Source organism: Python bivittatus, unplaced genomic scaffold, assembly GCF_059951505.1.
Source record: "Python bivittatus isolate LINGU-HERP-01145 unplaced genomic scaffold, Pbiv_v1 ctg000680_np1212, whole genome shotgun sequence".
Classification (NCBI taxonomy): domain Eukaryota; kingdom Metazoa; phylum Chordata; class Lepidosauria; order Squamata; family Pythonidae; genus Python; species Python bivittatus.
In genome coordinates, this window is record NW_028277095.1 from 1,120,029 (window position 1) to 1,136,564 (window position 16,536).

At 38.8% G+C, this 16,536-nt stretch overlaps 1 protein-coding gene and 1 long non-coding RNA gene across 4 annotated transcripts in view; one reads left to right on the plus strand and one right to left on the minus strand.

Annotated features, from left to right (window-relative positions):
- ADRA1A (adrenoceptor alpha 1A) overlaps nucleotides 1–9,253 on the plus strand; it is a 37,363-nt gene extending 28,110 nt beyond the window's left edge. Inside the window, exon 4 of the mRNA XM_007424541.3 lies at nucleotides 7,023–9,253. Coding sequence (XP_007424603.1) covers nucleotides 7,023–7,540 — 518 coding nt within the window. The 3' untranslated portion in view covers nucleotides 7,541–9,253. The remainder of the gene's footprint in view (nucleotides 1–7,022) is intronic.
- LOC148214395 (uncharacterized) overlaps nucleotides 1–16,536 on the minus strand; it is a 204,436-nt gene that overhangs the window by 132,679 nt on the left and 55,221 nt on the right. For all 3 annotated transcript variants that reach the window (XR_015798131.1, XR_015798129.1, XR_015798130.1), the window contains exon 3: nucleotides 4,558–4,646. This is a non-coding gene — a long non-coding RNA (uncharacterized LOC148214395). The remainder of the gene's footprint in view (nucleotides 1–4,557; nucleotides 4,647–16,536) is intronic.

Here is a 16,536-nt window from a genome sequence, read left to right on the forward strand (position 1 = left end):
GGAAACAGATTACACAGTTTGATTGGAACAATTTGAATTTTTTTTTCAAATTCAGTTTGAATTAAGCAATTGGAACAATTACACAATTTGATTGAATTTAATTGATAAAGGCTATAGTAACAGAAACCTGAAAGCCTGGCTGTGTCTTCCCTTCCCTCCCTCTTATACAGTACGCCAGGGTATTAGGGTGGAGCCAATTTGAGCTTATTTCTGGTACTTTCTCTGCTTCCTGTCCTTAAAGCATGCTTCTGTTTTGTAACCATTTCTCCATCATTTCTCCAAGGTCATCTCCATGGCTCTCTACAAGTAGGAATGCTAAAGAGATAGTTTGAAATCTGGACAGACTCAGGGGTTGTGCAATATGGAATGTGAAGGTTGTGTGTTATGTGTGTTATGTGTGTAATGTGTTCTATGGTTTTTATATTTTTAAAGCTGCACTGGGGTGGCATTTAATTTCGTTGTACAAGTAGTACAATGACAATAAAGATTACTTACTTACTTACTTCCCCAGCCATTACTTAATAAATTTGCTGGGGAAGATTGGTTTATCCCAGAGTTCTAACTGGAAACTATGAAATGGAAAATGAAGCCTTGGACATAATGGAACAGAGTGTCACCAAACATCATTATACATCTTTCTCCAACATAATGCATTTCACATATGTTAAATTTAACTGCCATAATTACTTATGATCTTGGCCAATGAGAATGCTTATTCAGAGATTGTGGGAACCCAATATATCTGGTAGGCATAAGGAAAGGTTATTACAAGTGAACCTCATTCTGCTTTGTGAAGTCAGGAAGCATTGTCTTTTTAATGACTGACTACAAGCTTTGAAGTTGACACCTGATCTCCAACTGATCCCCTGGGCCTAATCCAACTGTTTGAAGAGTATAATTTTTCAGAGGTCAGAATGCCTACATATTCACTCATTATAATAGGGATAAAGGTCCTTAGTTCCTGGAAGACCAAATATCTGGCAAGGTGTCATTTTATTAAAGAAGTCAGGGCCATCTGTTGACCCACCAACAGGGAAAATGAAAACAATATTGAGTTTCCTCAAAGCAGATTCTGCCAACTCATAGGAAACCCATTAGGATATGCCCCAAATGATTTATGTCATTTTATAGTTGTGTTTTTAAAATTCACATTCATCTTCCTTTTCTGACCAAGAATTTTCTCAACTTTGAAGGAGAGAACTAGTTAATCACCCCCCGCCCTCTCTGATTTTACAAATGCCCAAGATTCAAGGGCCAGATTACACAATCCACAAAAATCAAATGATAAACTTTCCCAGGATTATCTTATTCCTAAACCGCAGATTGTGGGGGCAGAGGCAATTACCATACTAAAATGTTCCCCCTAGGAAAAACAAAAATATCTCTGTCCATAGAAAAGCAGTATGTATTTCTGTCTTGGATGTTCTGTTGTTCTTTTTAAGTAATCCATCGAGACATTTGTTATTGAGTGAAACTATCTTCTTGCTTTCCATGTGTGAGGAGCTATTCATTTCTTTTCATAGAACACCATCTGTAGTTTGGAGCCTTATCTGTCCATGGAAAACTTTATATTCTAATCTGTAGGTTTCTGCTTAAAATAAGAACATTGATTTAACTATTGGGGTGGGGGGAGTGTCAAGCCTTTTTGAGCATATCAGAGGTGTGTCAAAAATTGGCCCCTAGGAGAAAAACTTACTGATTGACAAAATAGCTCCTGTGGTAAGCATTGCTGGTCATAAATCATCCATTTTTCAGAAGACAACCGGTTGAGATTCCTCCCAATCACTTTCTCTAGCCCATCCCCTCCTTCCAAAGTTCTTTAACTCTCCAACTTTACTTTATATTTTTTTCTTAGGCAGGTTAGCCTAGCCAAACAAGCCAGCAGGTACCCACCCGTGGTTTTTATTTTTTTCTAAGGATGCCCCCATGTGGCATCTAACTTTTTTTTTTTTAAGGGAAGACAACATTGGAGGCTAGTGGTTCAGTTTGCAATATGCAGGTTTCTCCCACTTTTTTTTTTTAAGTATCAATATTAAAAAGGGAAGCAGCACAGCAGACACAAACAAGTGTCATGGATAACTTCCCAACAACTTTTTGAAAGTGGGGGTTGATACGAAGAATGGAAAATGCATGGATTTTTCTGGACCTTCAACTGCTTATTGGCTGTTCAGGAGAAGTTCATTTCTTATTGAACAATATGATAATTAAGGTTTCTGATTATCAGTATTAGTATCCATTCAATCAGGAAGTGCTAGACTGCATGCTTGCATTTTTTAAATCCTAGGTTCACCTGCTGGTATCTTCAGTGCAGGTGATATGACAAAAGCTTTGCCTGAGTCCTTGAAAACAGGGCTAGCTCATGCTATCTGAGCTGAAGAACATTTTACCTCCTACACTTCTGCATGCAAAATATTCTGCCTAAATAGCAGGCCTAGACTTCTTTGTAAAATGTCTGGTAGTCAGAGTACACAGTGCTGAAAAAAAATGGATAAATAATATGGCACATAGCTGTGCCCCAAGGATTACAGATTAATTCCATGAATAATTATATTAAGTAATTCCTGTTGAAGATACACTACAGTTTTATAAATATTCAATTCAGAGATTTAATCTGAAAATGAAGTTGATTCAAATGTTGAATCAGATCCTTTTACATTGAATTGGACAATTTGGATGGGACTGTATGTGTACAGAACCATCTGTTTCCAAATTGATTTGGAAATCTACCCAATTGGAATGTCCAGATGAAACTGGGTTAGTCTTCTGAATTGATTCAAATCAGATTTTTTGGTCTGATTCACACAGGACTAAGAGATACTCCTGAATAAGAGGAACCATCTGGCAAATTGATCAAAATGTGACAGGAAAAGCCAAGACAGAAACAGAGGGATTGTACAAAGTATAACTGGGGTAGCAACTAAACAGATTTTTAAAAAGGGAAATATTGATTAGATGATGCTTCCCAAATATAATCCAGTTATAATAATTAAACAGCTGATCATCTGAAATAGGAAAACACTAAGAAGTCCATATATCCTGCCTGCTTTATCTGTAAGCAAACGCCATCTTTCCTTGATGTAATGTCCTCCAGGATACAATAACCACCATCTCTTGCTGATGATGGCGACAATGACATCTGGAACAAGCCATAATGATGTCCAAATGGCACACATGTATGTTGACATCATAATGCAAACACCATAATTATGCACATACTTCATATTTGACACAGGTATGTAAGTCATGGATAGGTGTGACATTATTAGCACACATACTGTATGTCATTACTTGCCTCTGCCTCCTGGAAGACATTCAAGGATGGTGAGAGTTTTAGTCTATAGCATATGAAAGATCCCAATTTGGAGAATGCTATGATTAATCTTGTTTTAGAAGATGCAAATCATCCAAAGTGCTCTCCCTATTTTTCAAAGGTGTAATCAAAATGTTTGATACATCTGTCAGCTTAGTCTTTACTTGCAGGCTGGTAGAATGTTATTAAGGGAGGGGATGGCAGCTTTGCTAATTCTGCATCAAGAACAAGCTGCAACCATTTTTCTCACTGAAGTTACTTTACCTCTAGCTATCTTTCCTATCCCACCCACTGCTTGAGAACTTGAAAGACTCCCTTGGCTCTGTGCCATTTTGCTTTCCCCATTATAATTACCCCAACAAGAGAATGCCTTCGACTTCATTCAGTGCCGAAGTTAGAAGCTTCCCATGAGCGTTCATTGCCAACTCAGGCAGAAACTAGGATAATATAACAGCATTTTGAAGGTGCGGGGGAGGATAAATCCAGCATGGAGAAGACCATACTTTGCTTAGGTGAAGACCCCAGTTTTGCTCTTAGCATCAATAGCTAAAAAGTTTCCAGATTGCACATTTCCCTAATATCTTGGTGTTGACCTTGATGAATTAGTTCATGCAAAATGCTGGTTCAGTATAAAACTATCTTCTATAGCATTTCTAGTTTCTAACATTTCATATCTGGTTTCTGAATTTTCAGTTCCTCTCTCTCTCATATGCCCACACACACCACTTATAATAGTCCTTTAAAGCTCATATGCCACTGAGAACACAGCCTCATGTAAAACTATAATATGGTTTGTCTGCTTTGGAATTAGTCCTCCTCATGCATAAACCATGTTTTGTGCAATTGGTGGGTTAATGCAACACACTTAACTTGGTTACTGAATTAACACACTTTTCTGACTTTACAAACAACATTAAATCATAAATTAACCAAACAGTTTGGGTTCACACACCATACTAAGCCACAAAAAACTTATCAAGGTTAAAATGAAGCCAATATGTTGCCCAAATGCACCCACTAGGTCTTTGACTGACCTGTTTAAGCATATCATTAAACCATTAATGGATTACTGGGAATCATCCCAGTTATGATTCCACTATTTTTTTTAGTTGTATTTTTCTGTTCTAGTCTTATTTAATTGAGTTATTAAAGAGGTTGCCTGAAGGCTTTTGCATAAAGCTGGATAAGAATACCTTGGAGACATACATAACATAATTTGTGGGATTTGAAAAAAAATGAAAACTTACTCTGATACAAAATATAACATCCAGTTGATGACTTCAACACAGTAGGGGATGAGTTCTCCAAAATATCTTCATCGGTTTCCCATCTGTTTCTGGACACAATTAAGAATGGTAATTTTACTCTTTAAATCCCTAATTCAGCCACCTGAGCTTCTCCAGATGTTGCTGAACACCAGCTCCCTAAATCCCACTGTCACTGCCCAAGTTCTAGTTGAAATATTACCTGTTGGCTTGTTTAATAAAGGAAAGCAATTCAGCAGTTTAAGTCCTAGATTAAATTAATTTATCATTTTTCTATTATCTTAGCAATTTACCAGCAACGAATTTCCGTGAGTTTCATAGAAAGAAACTGATTAGGAAGCCCACTTTGTACAGCACAGAACTGGAAGATGAAAATGGGTTTGAGTAACTACACGGATGTTCCTTACAGTCTTTTAAAAAGGAAAAGGGACTGAAATTAGGAATGATTACTGAATTCCATTAGCTGCCCTGTAAAGTGTCATATATGCTGATTTAAACTTGAAGCAAAGAGGCTTTGGGAACACCATCATACTGAATTTTACCGTTGATGCTCAAACTGCATAGTCAATTAACCTGCACTGAAACCAAAACCTTTTAAAGGCCACACTACAAAATGCCTCTTAACTTTGTATTTAATTAAATTAATTATAAGCATTAGCCACTTCTCTTGCAGAAACAGCTGTAAATAGCTATTATCTCGTTTCCGAGTCCTGAAGATGCTCTCCCTTTAACAAGTTCAGACCATCTGACCTATCTAGAACCTAGCAATTCTGTTTTCCCCATCTCACTTTTTGATCTAGCTTTAAACTAATAAAAGATACAATAATTCAGCTATTGATTTCAATATCAGCCCTGTGCATTTGAGATACAAAGAGCCAGTAAAACTCAGGGCTGAGCAAAATACTTACAGTACTGTATCTATCTGGCCACTATTGCTGTGCTCTGCAAGTATATTGCTGTGCTTGTATATTACGTTTGGTAAATGTTTTTTAAGTCCACATTTACTGTAGTCTGAATGATCTAGAAGGCCATTTTAACATGTTTTCCTCCAGTCTGTGAGGCATTTCTGAAATATGTGCTTCACCTTAATAGCTTCAGTAACAAAGTTCTAGATGGTACTAACCATTTACTGCAGGACAAGTTAAGATGTGGGGATTGGTGGCTATGTTTCCCCTCCCACTGGTGTCCCAACATAAGCCAGGTTGATAGTGCCATATTGCTTCATGCTCTCCCTCCCACCAGCAACCAAATGGATCACCTGCAGAGCCTGATCCACCATCACTGTCACCCCAATCTCATAGACCAGATGTTGCACATGATTCATGCAGTGGGCAGGGGCTCAGAAGCACCACCTGCCCGTGATGGGTAGGAGCTGATAAGCAGGTCATGTACCATGGACTTGGCATAAAATTACTTCTAGCCAATTCAGCTTCTTCTGAACTTGTATTCACTCTCTCCTCTCAGATCTCTTGGACATCCTGCTGATAGGGGTGTTGACTCATTGCACAGGGAGGGTCGCACTGGGTAGATTTTAAAGGGAAAGCGATCCCTTGCAATAGGGGTTGTCTCTACAATGCAATACTGTGGAGGTTTGCTCAGAAATTATTCCCATAGATCCAAGGGCTTACTTCCAAGTAGTTCTGCTTAGCATCTTAGTGCTTTGGCTAACAGAAGTAGAATGACTGTTCACTTTGTAATACTTGTAGCGTTCAATTCAGACATAGAGAGGTCCGGAGGTTCTACAGCCAAAGTTGGCAAAGTTACAACACAGAAGATGGCTTTTTACTTCACCTGGTTTAAGCTTAATTATGCACAAGAAAGGCATCATTATTGTCCATATCTAGTTCCCGGTTCCTAGATGATCTCATTGGATAAGGTTATATGTATGTTGCTTCTATATTCAGGCCACTACATGGTTAATTGGTAATGCTTCTAAATAAATAAAAAGAATTTTAAAAGATTCAGGCAGACTTAAGCATTTCAGTGTCTTATGGATTTAACTGTTTCAACCTCTCCCGACAAAATAAATAGGGACTGAAAACACAGATACATTTAGCTGATTTTTTTTTTTTTTACATTAGGTTCTGAAATACATTTTTTGCCCTGGGATTAATTGAATTATGAGATGATGGCTTATTTAGAAACTTTGAAATCCATTGGAGGCTACTTCTTTGTATCTTTTCTTTCTATTTTTCTTGTACTTTTTTCCTTTCTTCCACTTTTAGCTTTCTCTTTGATTTCTTTTCTATTTCCTCACTTTATATTCATTTGTATTAATTTTTATCTTCTTTTTAAAAACATCTTTAATGAAATTATACAAAAAAATAAACTTCGAAATCCTCCCCACCACCACCACCTTCAGTTCCTCTGATTCCTTACCCATTGACCCTCTGAAGTTGTGTTTTTATAAATCCATTAAAATTCTTTTTGCTTTGTTTCCATTTCAGGTTCGTTCTTTCCTGACAGCAAGGCCTCAGACACCATTTTTAAAATTGCTTTTTGGCTTGGATATCTCAACAGCTGCATCAACCCTATCATTTATCCTTGTTCGAGTCAAGAGTTTAAAAAAGCATTCCAAAATGTTCTAAGAGCCCAGTGTCTCCCAAGGAGGTATTCATCCAACAAATATTCCCTTAGCTTCACCCTCAGTCACCCAAGCAACCACGTTGCTGAAGCTCCAAAAGATATTGTCCGTATACCTGTTGGTTCTGGAGAAAACTTCTATAGGATTTCCAAATCGGATGGTGTGTGTGAATGGAAACTTTTTTCAGCCGTGCAAAGCATGTCGACCAAGAGCAGTGCTCTGAAAGAGAGGTCCAGCTGTTCTACAGCCAAAGTGAAGAGCAAAGGGTTCCTGAGAGAGTGCTGCTGTGCAAACGCATTAGGGAAAAAGCCAAAGGACCACCAAGTACCCACTATTAAAATACATACTGTCTCCATCAATGAAAATGGAGAGGAGGTTTAAAGACCTTTCTTCATTCTGATGGGAGTGCTCCCGTTTTCCAGCGTGTTTTCACAGTTTTCTGTGCTGGCAGTTTGATCACAAAAGGTCCGGGTTTTTAATGGGTCAAGGCAGAAGGGCAAAGCAGGTGAGCCTCTGTAGAAATAGAAACCATGGGAAGATTTCCATCCAAGGGGATTGTTGTCCCGTTGGATTCTGTGGGAAGTAGAAATGGGGTCCATGTGGGGCTGGACTCCTTCACGTTATTCTGATTTGATTTCTTACTCTTTTAAAGGTTTTGTTGTATCATGTTATTTCAATTCAAATTATCTAGCCCTTCATTTCGTAACGATCAGTGGAGTAAAAACATCCTTGTAATATATCCTACAATAGAGACCGTTAATATATGTTCCAGCTTTCATTGCAAGTACTTTTTTTTAGCCGTCAGCTTTTTACTGCAGGATAACTCTGCATTGTGAAGATAAATTCAACAAGGCTGCAGTGTAAGCTAATGGAGAAATTTGGGAGGGGGGCGGGATAGGGCATGAAGGTTTTAAACTTGACTCTCATCTTTTTATTAACGGAATCGTTGTGGTCCTGTGAAATTGTGAGTACCATAAAGACTCAACGAATACAATAGGAGGCTCACATCTAAGCCACAACTCCAGTCTGTTGGGGTGGGGTGGGGTGAGCAAACCTTTGAGATCCAGGGGCACACAATGTCTTATGGGGGGATGAGAGGCACTGTGGGTGGACGATGATGCAAGAAGGCAGAGCCAGAATTTTTTTATTTTTCTTGTTTTGTATCCAGAGGAGTTGGGAGATTTTTATTTTATAAATTAAGCCTTTTATGGATTAACTGTGTGCGTGTTTGTTTCCATCCCAAAATGTCCAGAAAGCATGCCACCAATTTTTGGCAAGTATGATCAGATTCCAAGGGCTGAAAAGAAAAGCGGGGGGGGGACATCCAGGCAGTAGGAAACCCCAGGGCTTCTGTTCTAGAGCTTATTCTCTGTTCTAGAGCTTATCACAAATCATTTTGAATCTCAAGCTCTTGTCAGAGAAGAAAAAGCAGAAATACCATCTCTGTAGTGAATTGGCATCTCTTGTATAACCATTATGTAGTGATGTGAATGCCACCGCTCTCTAGATCAGTGTTCCTCAACCTTGTCAACTTTAAGATGGGTGGACTTCAATTCCCAGTTGGTCCACCCATCTTAAAGTTGACAAGTTTGAGGAACACTGCTCTAGATTAAGACAGTGGAACTGTCATGGCTGCATGTGGAAATGTCATACAGGCAGCAAATCTCACAATCAGCCCAGCTGTTGTTGTTATAAAAGTCATACAGATATCATCAAGAAAAGCCACTTTCCACTTTCTGGTGCCATACAGTCAGTCTCCAACCCAGCCCTCTATGCATTTTTAAGAACTGGTTCCTTACAATGAAAGAAGAACTAAGAAACAAAGACATCTCGGTGTAGTTCTGAGATCTGGGCAGCTGTCTTGCAGGAAAATCAGGTTTATAGAGAAGGATAAGGATAGCATGTAACTCCCCATGGACTCTGTAGAACATTATACACAATCATGCATCTTGCTAAAAATGGGACACTGTTGCCCTTGATGGGCTATATCCCTGCTGCTCTCTGCCCTCACATAATTCAAATGATTTAACTCCCCCTTCCTGAAATATATAACTCTTCATTTGAAATGCTTACCACTAGGGCAGGGTTGCTCAACCTCAGGAACTTTAAGATGGGTGGACTTCAACTTCCAGAATTCCCCATTCCCCATGCTGGCTGGGGAATTCTGGGAGTTGAAGTCCACCCATCTTGAAGTTGCTGAGGTTGAACAACCCTGCACTAGGGCACAGAAGGACCGGTGCCTTGCACCGGAAATCTTACAGACCCCTACTAACAGGTTACCCTCACCATTTTCAGAAGCTATCAAGCAGAGCAGATCTTCAGGTTTCTGTGACTCAGGCAACAGTGAATTTCCCCAACAGATTGACAATCAGGTGCTCAGAACATTTCTACGGAAACATGGTCATTTTCATTGTCTGTAAAATCAGCCTAAATCAAGCTGATATTTATTAACAGGTTGATTTTTTTAAAAAGTATAGCAACTAAGAATTTTGTGGCATCTTAAAGACAAATACTTGGATCATTGCATAAGCTTTTGAGGCTTTTACTTACTTTTTAAAATCTGAAGTATGACTGTCTTTTCCCACCAGGTGCAGCTACTCTACTGGGTTTTATTGACTTGATGCCAATTTAATTTATGACTTCCCACCAAGAATGCTGAGAATTATAATTCTATGAGTGTTCAAAATTGTCTTTCTCCACCTTAGACTCAATAGGGTATCTTTGGGAAAAGAGGATTGCTATTCATTTTTTTAAAAATTGGTAGCGTAGTTAGGCCACAGAGCTTTCTTTCAATTGACTTTGGTTAAATTAAACTGCTTTCCTTGAGATCACCAAACCGTAAATCAATCCCCTACAAATTGGACAAAATCATTCATCTGTCAGTTACTTATGTCAATGAGACGTTTCCCTCATGAGTGTATTTTAAAAAATGAAACACAGTACTTTCTCATTAATCCAGATTATTTGAATTTTGTTTATAGTTCTATACAAATGGGAAATCACACCAATGCAAAGTTCTGAAAGTCAATGTATGAACTAAGCTCAGTACAATAAAACTCAACTGTCTTCTATTTGTTTCAGCATTGGGAAAGTATCCTCATTCATAAAGAGTTGTACAGACTATTCCTAAACACTGGGATTAATGAAAAATCCTCAGTTTATGTGGAACTCTTGACAGGTCCGTGTATTTATTTTTCACACTTTGTCTCCCTGGAAAATCTACTGATGAGCCAGCAGGTAATGAAGCCATTAGAAATCTTAAATAGAGTGGATTGGATCTAGGCAAATTTAGTGACAGACTATATGCAGATACTATATTAAGCCATGATGTGGTATCTTGGCTTCGGCTTAATGTGTTGTGCAACCCCAACCATGGTTTAGGGCAATGTAGGGGCCTAATCACACAAATTCATAAAAAATAAGGGGATTTATTTTAACCATTACTAATTTGAGTGCCACAGGGTTTGATGGGAAGAAAGCAAGACTAACATAGCAGTTCTGACCAGCAGTCTAAAGGAATAATATATACATAATTTTTCCATTGTTGGAAGCCCTGAATTTATGCTTTGCCAATAATGGAGCAGCAGGGCAGAAGTGAGGACAGATAGATATGTGGGTTTTTCTGTCCCTTTCCCATTAGGTTTAAACAAGCCACACATCTATTTTCTCCCCACTGCAAACAATGGGAAGTAATTAATTTACACCAGCTCTGGAGCTAATCTAAACATTTCCCATGTATGGAATCCTGGGGAAGATGAAGAAAACCTTGAGATCCTTTGGTTAATTTCATTTCCTTTTGCCCAACATTTCCTCTGCTTTGGAGCTTCCAAAGATCCAAGTATCCTGATGTCAGAGATGAGCTGACCTCAAAAGCTAGTAGGAAATCGAATGTTGGATTTCTCTTTCCAAAGTTAGAGCCCCTTTTCTAATCTCAGAAGGGGATATTTCTGAATTCCTAGAACTTTAGGACGGTGTCACAAGTGACACAGGATTGGGGATTGCAATCTAAATTAATCTGAATCCAGCCAACTCTTTTTAATTGAAATCATTCACGTGTTTATTCAACTGCCAGAATTATTCAAGCAAAAATAGTGCATATATAAATGGTCCTGTGTATATTATCGGTGTACATGCAGAATTAAGGCTGTTGTGTCCATTTAAAGGCCTATTATTCGGGGTTGCCAAATCATTATTTTTTTTTTGGTCACATCAATTTATTATTGGTCAATGTCAGTCAAAGAGCCTGGGAAATCAAAGAGCATTCTCATTTCTCAGCAATTTTCTATTGCTATAGCCTCAAAGGGGTTAAATGGAGTTACCCAAACTTTTCACAAGTATAATAGGAGTTGTCCTATGACCCTTTCTGTTACGGCCCCATGCTCCAGTTCTGCTCCAGCATATGCACAAATTCTCTAGAAGAGATGGGATGCATAGTACAATTTAAAAAAGGAGACATTCTGTCAACCAGTAGTATCAAATAAAAAGGGGAGAGATCATATCCTAAGTAGCTCTCAGGAAGTAGCTATTGTAGAAATTTCCCAGGACCAAACTGGAATTGACTGAGTGGTAATGTTCACATGGGATGTTTCCGCATGGAATGATACATTCCTTTTTTCCCCATTTTTTTCCTTTAATAGTTCTTCTGTTTATATTGATGTCCTGCAAAGCAAGCAAAAAATACTCAGAACATGGGTTAAAAGCTGCTGCTTTCTTCTGGATCCTAGATTTTCCGTTTTATTTTTTTCCACTCAGGTCATTACAAAATCATCTGGTGCTACTATTTTCATGCTGAAAGGATTTGGTATAAAATCTTCTTGCACATCTTTCTTGCCTGCCTGCAGTGCTAATTTGTCAGAAAGTGGGGTGGAAATGCTTCTGCATCTTATAAGACAGTAGGTATGGCCTGATCACCTTACCTCTGCTTGCAAACATTTAGTAGCACAGATAATCCAAATGCTAATTTCTCTCCAGAACCTGAATTGGGAACCAGAGTCTACTATTCTTGTTTTTAGAATGTCCTGTGGCTGTGTATGTAACAGTGCATTGAAAATAGAAATGGATCTCTACTCAAAATACTGCAATAGAGGTTGAACGTTTGTATTTTTTCCTGGCTGGCATTTTCATGATGGAAGTTATTATGTTGTGGGTACAGTAAAAAAAACTGTGAGAAACTTCAGTGCTTGACTAAGAACTATTTATTTTGAAGGAACTGTGATGTAATGGTACAGTATATTTTTCGTGGAGAAATTCCTTGGTTTAATTCTCAGCATTTCCATGTAAGATTGGAAAGAAAGCCTGGGCCACTGCTGCTGGTGGAGCTAATGCTATGCTAGATGAACCAGTAATTTGATGCAGTATACAGTTACTCTTTCCATCATCTGATGAAGATGGAATATAAATTATTGTGTTTACTAGATATCTTCTAATAATTCTTTACCATTAGTCATTCTGATAGGGTTCAATGGGATCTGAAGATCAACTATCCAGAGGACTGTGAGAAGATACATCTGGCTACCACATCTGTGCTAAAAAAATCCAGATGATGATGGCCCAGTGTGATTTTTCATCTCTCCTTATAGCTGTCTAGTGGTCATCCAGATTCTTGCAGCACAGATATGGTAAAACTAACACATATGATCCCCTTAGTTCATGACAGGTTAAAACAGGTGAAAAACCCATAGTCTTCAGATGTTACTGAATGACAACTCCTTGTGACCATGGTTGAGGATTACTGTTAGCTGTAGCTCAGCTACATCTGGAGGGACACATGTTCCCCATCTACAATGTTATAGCATGGAAGGAAATCACCTACCAAAAATCTCAAAATTCTGGGAATCTTCAAATGAGAAAAGAAGGAAATAATTTACTTAGGTAGACCTTTTATGACAGCATAACTGTAGTAAATATAAAAATGGCTACTAGCTTAGTATCAAAACGCAAATTTTGCATGAAAAAGGGCTCAAATTCTACCTTTGGCATCTCCAGATTAGGCTAGAAACTTTTCTACCAGAAATCCCGAAAAACTGCTGCCTGTCAGCATAGACGGTGCTGGACTAAACAGTCCGGTGGCCTAACCCAGTATAAGTCCATTTCCTATGCCTTTCCCATGTATAATTTAGCTTATTTATTTTTATACCATGGAATCTCTTGCAGTCCTCTGGCTTTATTTAGCATCTCTGCAATATTTTTAGTGTTCAGAAACACTATCACGCTGATCTTGGTTGACCTTACACAAACTGTTTGTAATTAGGGACTGAAAGGTAGTGATGTTCGAGGTCGACTACCCATAATGGAATACCCATTTCCAATGGTCCAAGGGCCTCATGATTATATATTGCAATAAATTAAACAAACCTGCAGAAATAAAACTATGGGGGGAGGGGGACGAGATGGAATCAAAATTGCCTTTCACAACTAGAACTCACTTCTCCTGTAATGGATTTTTCTAAAAGCAGAAATAAAGCATGAACTGGTTTCTTTTCAAGTTCTTTCAAGCTACATCCAGAACGACATGGAGCTGGGAATTAGAGTACTGCATTCTGAGATCAAAGCAGTTGCCTGAGAAGGCAATACCCCAACATCTTTCTAGAGTATTTATTGAAGGATCATTTAGGACAATGCACAGAAGGCAGCTACTGGAGCAGCAAATTATTTAGCAGACAACCACTAGTCTAGTGACTAGTCTGAGTGAAGGTCGGTACTTGGTGACTCCCATTTGCTGCTTGTTATGAACTGTTACCCAAGGGGGTTTATTTCATTCTACCTAATAGTAGGGCCAGCGCTGGAAAAGGGGGCAGCACATAAAGAAAGAGGAAATAGATGGTCCTGCTTTGACTTTGCACCCTCCCGTGGCTTGGTTCAGTCTAGCTGAATAAAAATATGCAGCCTCCAGACATGTCATCCCAAGGGAACTCTCAATACAGTTCCCTATCATTATTCTATTAAACACAGGAGCCAGGGGGTGTGCGTCTGTGTATGCACAACATGAATAGGCCATCTGATCCTCTGGAGATATTTGGACTCTCACAGTTCCTTGCCATTGCCCTTAATGGTGGAGGACAATGGAAGATGAAGTTCAACACTGCTGCAGGGGCCAGGTTGTCATATTCAAACACACACACAGAGACAGGCAATGTGGAATAACTATTAATAATAGTAAAGACTTGCTTAAGAAGCTCAGCTCCTGGTGACTGCATGTCCATGTTTCCTCCCCTTGGCAAGTAGGTTTCCATTGCCTTCTTCCAGGAACCCTCACCCCCCCCCCATTGCTCAGTCTAGCCTACCCTAGTTTTCCAAGCAGTGCCCCATCTAAGCACTAACCAGTTTTTTGTAAACCAGCACCAGTTGACTAGGTGGTGCTATCTAGTATGATATATTCAAAACATAACTGAAGGTCACTTGAACTGCTTTAGATGTCCTATATCCTGTTGTTTTTTTTCTATTGTGCCTATCCTATCACCTATAGCAGTGTTGTCCAAACTTGGCCACTTTAAGATGAGTGGACTTCAACTCCCAGAAATCTTAAAGTGGCCAAGTTTGGACAACACTGACCTATAGAGAATAAGAGAGCAAGTAGTTTAAAAAAAAAAAAATTGAACCCTATCAAGACTCCATCACACAGTTCAGCACATCAGAAGTTAATCTTAAACTGAAGATCTTTTCCCTAAAGTAAAATGTTATCAAAGACATGACAGTATGTTTGAATGGGCTAAAAATAGAAAAAGTCTTGCCTGCACTATTGTCGGAGTGTGAAATTCAAGGTCAGATTAATTTGAGGTTCTGGTGTGGGAAGAACATTTTTGCTGATGCTCAGGCTGCCAAACAGCCTCACAAAAAGAGATTTGCAATCAAAGGCTTTTCCAAGTTGGAAATCATTATTTAATCCATATAATCCAAGGCATTGTGGAACGGCACCTACCAGTTCATTTGGAGACTATTTTCAGTGATCAGATGAATTCTGAGAAGAACACTGGGCATAAATCCAAGGCGCCACCCTTGATCTCAGCATATTAATCTGTTTGAACAACACTCATATACTCATAAAAGTAATACGCGTTCATGATCCCACATAAACTATATACCTGTGAAATTGCATTGTCCACGTAAGTTCAGTGCCAAAAATTCAAAGAAGCTGCTAAGATTGTGGATGGGGAAAACAGGCCCAGCTCCTAATGCAGCATTGTCTGCAAAAAGCATTTCTGAGTGATTAAAACATAGGTTCCTAAATCAATTATATAATATCATCATAGCATAATGTAATAGGCAAAAAATCTCCAGTTGAAGCATGGAGACTCTGAATTAAAAATAAATCTGAGTAGCAGAGAGCAGTTTTCTGGGAGAGAAGATCAGCTTAAGAAGCTGAGATTGCAGCTTTGTTGTGACAGCTAAAAAGTTGCAGATGCATCCAAGAGCTTGTAACAGTCAGTCTGGCTACTCTGTTCAGTGGACAAGCTCTAAGATTTGATACCTATATCTTCAGCTAAGGGACTCAGAGACTCTCCATCTGCAGCTCAGCTGTAATGTGAGATGAATACAGTTATAAAGTATATGAGAAGTTATCGTCTTACGGTCCAGACTCCCTCAAGTTCACCTCGTGGCGATTACATGGATGTGTTTGTATAGTTTTCTTGGCAGCCCTATGGAGGAGATTTGCTGTTGCCTTCTCCCAGTGTTATTTTTTTTTTTTCTCAATCCAGGAACACCCTTATCCAGTCTCTTATCCGGGTTTCACCAGATATGGTCCTAATTAGCTATTTCAAGATCAGCCATGCTTGGCTAGATGCCACCACCAGTAGGAGTTCACTATCTTACCTGAATTGAATTAATCTGACTCAATTTTAATTAGCTTATCATTTACATTAAATGAAATCAAAATTACTTTTTTAGCCTACACTACCCAATTTTCAGATTGTAGCCAAGCACATCACTTAAAGACCAGTGCACCCCTAAGATGAATTTCTGCAGGAAGCATAGGATAAATGCTGGCAAATCAGAGGAGGCAAGGATATAGTTGATGCCCAAAGATCTCAATAGTTGCTTGATGTTTAGGTTCACTTTGGGTAGCAATAGCTATTCCTCCATGTTCCCAGAAAAATGTGTGGCTATGATCAAGCTGTTAAATTAACTCTCTGCAAAAAGATAGGTATCTGATGATAGATCAGTGTAAAAGACATGCTTTGCATGCAGAAGGCTTCAAGTTTCCAAGTTTAGGTAGGTGGTTTTTTCCTTCTGTCTCAGAATCCTGGAGCCACTATCAAGCAAAGTAAAGAAAAAGATGACAATATTCTTTTAGGAAGAAAAGAATCCTTACAGCTAGTTAAGCAAACCACATAGAGACATCTGCTTCTCAAGCTACCTTGATTAATGATTATGTGCCC